We start from the raw sequence: 7,283 nt of genomic DNA on the forward strand, positions 1-7,283 counted from the left end.
TCTGATCGTTGGTATAAGATCCAATGGTTCTTATAGACATTTTCAGATTTTCAGGAACTACGTTGTTTTCACAGGATACGTTCCCGTCTCAGCACCGCCACTGCCAGCCATCTCTGAGTTTTACGCCTGGCCCCATCGGATAAATAAGGTACAGATTATCATAAGATGGACCAAACTGAAAGCAATAGCAAACCACTTTGCAGTTTAGCAGCAACATGATCCAGATCTGGACCGGATGGCTGCATCCTCCCTCCCTTCCAAAGCAGCGAAACCATGTCAGTAGATGTCTGTAGTCTGTACTGAACTGAAGGAGATGTATCTAACGTTTCTATGTGTTGAGCGTCGAACTCGTGGTTTAGTGAAGAAAAACTCCCGGGTCAAGCATACATTCTCCATTGAAAAATGTATGGAGACCTGTTATGTGAAATAGCCCTGTCGTCCAAGCATACATATTCAGTTCGTACAGAATTAGAAACATAGCAACATTGAGCAAAATAAGCCCTAATTCTACGGAATTCGCCCCCGCGGAATCCTAATTTTACCAAATGCAGCTCCGAGATACTCACCGGAGCCTATGGGCGTGGCGGCGACGCGGCTGGCACACTCCTCGCCGGATGCGAGTTCCGCAAAGTTCAGCAACTTCTCCTTCATGCATTATTGCCGCTTGCGCTCGGCGATGTCCCGCCGCTCCACGCCGACCGACTCCCTAAAGAAGGTCTCGCTGACCTTCTCCGCTTTGCGTTTCCGCATCTCCTCGACGGCGGTGGCGATGCGGAGCGAGCGAGGAGGTGGGCACCTCCTCCATGTTCTCTGGAGCGACGTAGTCTCCGAAGCAAAGTGAGCTTCAGGACTCCTTGTCGTTGTAGCGCACGGGAATGATTGGACTCCGCATCGAGCTCCACAAGCTCGACGGCATAGAGTTGCTCTTACACGGCAGAGCCATGGCAATTGCTACTACTCCCTACTTACTTGCTACCATGTGTAATATGCTCCACCATGTGCCATGTGCCCAATGTTGAAAGGTTCAGTGATAAAGAACTAAACACCACACTCAGGGCCACTTCATCGAATCAGGTAGGCACGCAAGACTCAGCCACCATAACACTGAACGACACTTGTTCAGACAACTAGCAGCACCCGCAAAAAGAAAAATGGAAGCTCCAGGTCAGTTGATTAGCCATTACTAACTCAAATTGTCTTTGTTTATAGTACTACTATGTCCTTGGTTCCTTTAACTGAATCATGAATCAGATGACACCAAGTCCTACTCATCTCCAATCGCTACAACGTCCACCATCATGGTACAAGCCTGATCAAAGTGGACACCATTATAAAACATAGGTTCTGATTTCTGATGTGTGTGCATCAATAGACCATTTTGTAGAAGAAGAGAAATACTGCTGTATGTGATTTTGTGATGTATTTCTGCAACTATCCTAAAGCTCAACAACAATCTTGTGAACTCTCTCCTTGGGCATGGACTCCAGCTCGAGGATCACCATGCCGGAGGAGGCGTCGTAGGAGAACTCCACGGGAGCTGAGCCCAGCGTGCATTTTCTCGGCCGGACCGACGAGTAGGACCCGAACCTCCCGCGTCCTCGCACTTCCATGCACACCTGCCCGACTGCCGCTGTCGTCATGCCGTCGCCGTCGACGAGGACGCTGTAGGTCATCCCTTCCACCGCCGCTCCGCCATTGAACATGTCGATGAGCCCAATGGGCGCGAACCTGCACCCGGCCGCCAAGTCCTGCAGTCGCCCGAGATCATTTGATCAGTCGCCATATAGATTACAATTGTACTGTAGTGCCAATTGATCAGGTTGGACATTGCAGAATGCTGACCTTGATAGGCGACACAGTGAGGATGTCGTGCTCCAGGACCTTGAGGGAGACGGGCAATGCCGCGCCGTCGGGGAGGACCACGAGGTCGCCGGCAGCATGGCGGTACACGGCGCAGTCGCCGCACCACCCGGCGCCGTCCGTCGCCGCCTCGGCGATGAGGTGGACGTCGCGGCCTTTTACGCCGCAGGTCAGGGCCCCGGCGCCGCCTGCGTCGTGGAACACGTTCGTCTTCTCCGCGGAGCTCCATGCCGCGCCCTGGCAGTTGTAAACGCCGAGCACGCCGGTGAACCTGTTCATGTTCCAGATCTTGAGCAGGCTCACGCCGTCGCGCGCCGGGTCGGCGAACAGGCAGTCCTTGGTCGGCCGTCCCGGCAGCCGCGCGCGGAGCACGGTGCCGTCCGGCAGCACCATTTTCCTCAGAAGCTCAAAGTCGTGCTTCCCCGGTGCGTCGCTGACGTAGACGGGACCGCCGCTGATGGCTCGCGCCGAGCCGTGGTAGTCGCCGGCGGGGTGCAGGGAGTGGAACATGTCCCAGTCCGGGAGCATGAACTCGCCGAGGAACACGCTGTTGTACGCCACCGCCGCGATGTGGATCGTGTGCGACACTGCCTCCCTTGGGAAGAAATCGTCCGACGCTCTCACCACCGCCGTCTGCTTCGAGCTGCACGTCAAATTGGCAGAGATCACGATCCAATTCCTCTGAGAATGAACATCTGGATCGATGTTTCTAATTAAGGAATCGAGTTATGCACTGTACCAGTAGAGGGAGTCGGTGTTGTGGCTCATGCAGGCGATGATGCCGTTGTCCTGGAAGTTCTTGGCGACGGAGGCGTCGAGCGCGCGGTGGTACTCCCTGGCGAGCTGCACGCGGCCGCCGTGGCCGGCGCCGAGCGTCTCGAGGACGCACTGCACGTCCACCTTTACTCCGTCAACGCCGGCGGCGGCGAGGTACGCGTGGAGCTCGTCGTAGAAGCGGTGCACGGCCTGCGGGTGCACGAGGCCGAGACCCTGCAGCGTGAGCACGTCGGTCTTCATGTTGGGCTCGTTCTCCGCCACGCCCGGCGAGATCTTGGGGAACTGCATGGCGGAGCGGTAGGCCTCCATCCCGGCGACGCCCGGCCGGACGCCGCCCCAGTAGCCGGTGATGGCGTGCCAGACGTACACGTACTTGAGGCCGTACTTGTCCTTGGCCGCGCGCACCAGCGTCTCGATGCCGTTGACCGTGGCCGGGTTCTCGCCGCTCTGGAACTTGCTGTTCTCCTTGATGCCAGTGAGCCGGGGCAGGCCTTGCGGCTTGTTGGCTTCGCCAGCGGGATCTTCGTTGGCGTTCGGTTTGTCTGTGCCGACCGACTGCCAGCCGTCGTCGATGATGACGAACTTGGGCGGCGCGCCGCCGGCCACGAGGCTCTGGAGCCCGGCCTCGACGCCCTCCTGGGTGACGTCCTGGTAGAAGGCGTCCCAGGTGCACCACCCGAAGTAGTCAACGATGCCAGGGAGCTTCTTCTCGGCGCGCGGGCGGAAGGTCCCGAGGGACGACCGGACCGCCGCGACGGCGCCGGCGATGGCCGCGAACGGGTCGGACTCCGCGGCGCCAACGAAGAGCACGCGCTCGAAGGAACTCGCCAGCGTGTCGGCGTCGCCGCTCTCGACGCAGAGCTGGAGCTCGTCGCCGCCCGCGCCGCCGCCCTGGAGGCTGGCCCGGAACGCGCCCTCCACGAGCGGGAGGAACACGACATACGACGTCTCCTCGTCGGATGCGGCCCTGGACTCGACGAGGAGGAACTGCGTCTCGTGCGGGACGTCGCCGCCCTTTACCCCCATCCTCTGCGCCATCCACCACATCTTGAAGCGGAAGCACGCCATGAACCGCACGCCCCTGCAATGCATCCGCGTCCAATCAACAAAGAATGTTTGAGTCCGCAAACCAGATCAGATGAATGCCGATCGAGACGAACCGATCGCTGGCGCGTCGGAGATCGAATCAGGGATCAGGGGAGCGAGCGTACCTCATGGCGCCGAGGGAGACGACGTGGCGGGAGGCCGGTGCGGCGAAGTCGGCGCCGAGGAAGACGCCGTCGACGGGGCCCCTGGCCGCCGCGGACGTCGCGGACACCGCGTCCGGCACGCCGGACAGCACCGCGCGCCCGCGGACGGACAGCTCCCCGTCGGCGAGGCTGACGGACGACTCGATCGTCATCTCCTCCCCTGTCGCGCTCCGCCTGCCGGACGACGACGACGAACCGTTGGGCGCCGCAAGAGTCCTAAACGAACACCTACTACACACGGAACAAGAAAATCAGCACGGCTAAAGGAACAACGACGGCGGGGAGAACAAGAACAAGAACAAGAAAGATGGTGGATCGGCGGACATACCGAGGAATGGGATTGGATTTGAGGCAGAGAGGCGACGGGAGGAGCGATGAGCGGGAAGAAGGAGGAGAAGCGCGGGTATATATACGCGCGAGGAGGGGCGGAGATGCGGCGGCCGGGCTGCTGCAGCTGGGGGTGAGCGCCGCCATCACGGGCGGGCATAGATTGGCTGGCGGCTGTCTGGTAAATCTGTTGCGTTGTGGTGGGGGTGGGGATGGGTATCCCTACCCGTATGTGATTGTGTGCTGACTGTACGCTTCGTTGGTTTGCGCGATGGGGATTGGTGGTCACTTGTGCTAATCGGATCCACTTCCCGGCTACTCCTATTTGCACAAGCTAGTTGCGAAAGGAATTCTGTTACGACGGTGAGGCGTGTCGGGCCGGCCCTCTTGCCACGTAAAGTTGTCTTTTGAGTATTGGATTTGTTCTGGCTTACAAAAAGTAGAGAGATGGCATATACCTTCTCGCTCGAATATGTACATAAATTTGATTCACTAAGACAACGACACTTAGAATTTATATTTTGAAGCTTCAAAAATATTACGAAACAAAATTATAGAGATAGCCAATGATGTATGCTACGATGGTGTAAAATCTCAATGCAAAAAATTTGTATTCTAGGTAACACGGAATTGATAAAATCTAACAAATTTTATAGTATTGGAATGTGCACTATTCATTATAAAATTTTATAATCTTGAAATGTGCACTATTCATTATAAAATTTTATAATCTTGAAATGTGCACTATTCATTATAAAATAAAGTCCTACATGTAGCTCGGCCTCCGTTTGAACTTTCCCTTTTGGAGGGTCCCCTTTTACCCTTGTGTCGCTCTATCGACGACGGTCGAAACCATAGCCTTGTATTCCGCCCTTCCAACTCTCTCTTCTTCTCCTTGGTGGTAACTTGACGAGTGACGATGAGTAGTGTTCCCTGACGAATGTCCCAACCTGAGGGCGCTCTCCGGTTTTATAAAACAGCGTGCAAGGCTATTACCATGAAACGATGTTCCATTATTCAAATACAATACTTTTTTTGATAAATATGATATATAAATATCGTGAAGATACCAATTACATCTCTCTGCAACAACGAAATATCCTAGAGATATTACATATGCACATAACCCTAGAAGAAAAAGAATAAGACCACTACAACACCTCCAAGAAGGATAGTGTGTAGTACTTTATGGCAAACAAATTTTGTAGCATTGGACTCTTATTCAAAAGTATTTACTTATTTCTATGATTTTACATCACAAAAATCATATAACGACCGACTAATTGTTTGTTTCAAATTTGTCGTATCTAAGAAATACACCCTATATATTGAAGGCGATGGTATTACAATTCTTTGTCCTTGGCACAATTCAAATATCCATTGAAATTAGGTAGCCCATTCCTTCGAAAGGCCACACCCAATATTCCACATTAGGTGGGGTCTAGGGAAGGATTATAGAGGCAAGCCCTTGCCACTCCAAAATGCATTGCAGGTCAAACCCAGGACCTCTTGGCACAGGTGGGGGGTAATCCTACATGGAGACATCACGCGCGACGGGTTCTGGTCTGGAAACACGGCCGCGACCAAGCCGAGGAAGGAACCGGCGGCTGTGGTCGGTGGATCGACGCGGGCGGGGGTTAAGCCTGCCACGGCGGATCCACGCCGATAAGATGGATCGACACGCTGGATCCACGCCGGGTCAAGCTCCGATCGTTCGTGCCGCGTTGCGTTGCGTCTTGCTTGCGTGGCTCGTCCACGACGGCGACGATTTCCGTCAATAATGCGGCTCCAGGAGCTCTCTGGATTTGACTCGCTTCTGATCTCAAGTGCACGTAAGGTGAATGGATAATGTAGTCCAGCGTGTTGTTCTGAAGATAAGAGGCCTGACGTGTACCCGAGCTGGAGGCTCCAGCGATCCAGCCTGGATCGATCCCAGCGATTAGTCAGCAGACCCAACATTTGCCGGTTCTTTCGCGCACGTCTTCTGTTGTGGTGCTATGAACAATTCCCCGTATGTGGAAAAGGAAAGAGATTAATTGGCATCATGATGCAAGTCCAGAAAAGTAGACCTCCATTGCAAGCCAACATACTCTCTGTTCTAAAAATAAATGTCTTAAACTTTTTCTTCATATGAAAGTATCTATAACTAAAATATATTTAAATACATTGGTATCCAAAAATAGAGGGAGTGCTAGTTTTATCCAACACACATCATTGTTTATATGTATCCCGAAAAGAGGTTGCTTTCTTCTCCCGGGGGCAAGAGAAAGCAACCACAACTTGAACCTCGCATGAAAATTGAAAAGAGGATAACCATTGACACTAAGTTTACAAAATTAGGATAGCTCCATGTACGGTCGATCAGATCCACGACTTCATCTCAAACAAATAGAAAGGTGTTTTCTCTTGTTCCAACAAAAATTCTCATAAGGGCATGTACAATGGGAGCAATATGTTGTAGTCACCCCAACCATACACGTACACAAAACAGAATGAATCTACTGGTGTTGAACATATGCCTCCAATGGAAGCTACTGCTGTGAGGTCATTCTCCTACTTGCCAACTTTTCATGCACACTGCAAATACTAATTTCAAACAATACAACCGTTTATTTCAAATGAATTCACTCGGTGAATCAGCAAAATACCAAACTTAATTAGTCTCAAGTTTGACGCAAACACACTGCATATTATACACAAAAGAAAAGAGTCTAGAGATGGTAGTAGCACCAATTCTGAATACAAACCACCAAAATCATGTCACATATGTTAAGTACTTGAGAAAGCACAACTTATCACATGTTATATTCTATTGTTCACCATTCTCAAAATTCAGACTGACTTCTTACCATATCCTTTTCACTTGAATCACGAAAAATATCTCATATTTTTGAGGCTTCCTGTTGATTCCCATGACATATCTTTCTCACTCTTGACTTCTAATTTCTGAAATGTAACCAGGAACACATGGTCAAGTGTCAGGTGACAACAAAGAGAGTCTTTAGATACACTTGATCAGCATGGTGGCAAATAAATAATGCCTTCGAATGAGCAACTTCCTAATGGTTC

The 7,283-nt window shown here is 52.3% G+C and overlaps 1 protein-coding gene across 2 annotated transcripts; it reads right to left on the reverse strand.

Moving 5' to 3' along the window:
* Positions 1-1,184: 1,184 nt before the first annotated feature.
* LOC124685120 (probable galactinol--sucrose galactosyltransferase 6) lies at positions 1,185-4,387 on the reverse strand. 2 transcript variants are annotated; one of them, XM_047219440.1, is made up of 5 exons: positions 4,216-4,387; positions 3,849-4,115; positions 2,600-3,718; positions 1,843-2,503; positions 1,185-1,748 (listed from the first exon to the last, which is right to left on the reverse strand). In XM_047219440.1, the coding sequence occupies exons 1-5, from the start codon at positions 4,359-4,361 to the stop codon at positions 1,437-1,439; spliced, it is 2,505 nt and encodes an 834-aa protein (XP_047075396.1). In that variant the 5' UTR covers positions 4,362-4,387; the 3' UTR covers positions 1,185-1,436. The 2 variants fall into 2 exon arrangements, with proteins under 2 accessions (XP_047075396.1, XP_047075395.1); XM_047219439.1 differs by having other exon boundaries at positions 3,849-4,118.
* Positions 4,388-7,283: the final 2,896 nt, after the last annotated feature.

The sequence above is a fragment of the Lolium rigidum genome, chromosome 1 (genome assembly GCF_022539505.1).
Source record: "Lolium rigidum isolate FL_2022 chromosome 1, APGP_CSIRO_Lrig_0.1, whole genome shotgun sequence".
Taxonomy (NCBI): domain Eukaryota; kingdom Viridiplantae; phylum Streptophyta; class Magnoliopsida; order Poales; family Poaceae; genus Lolium; species Lolium rigidum.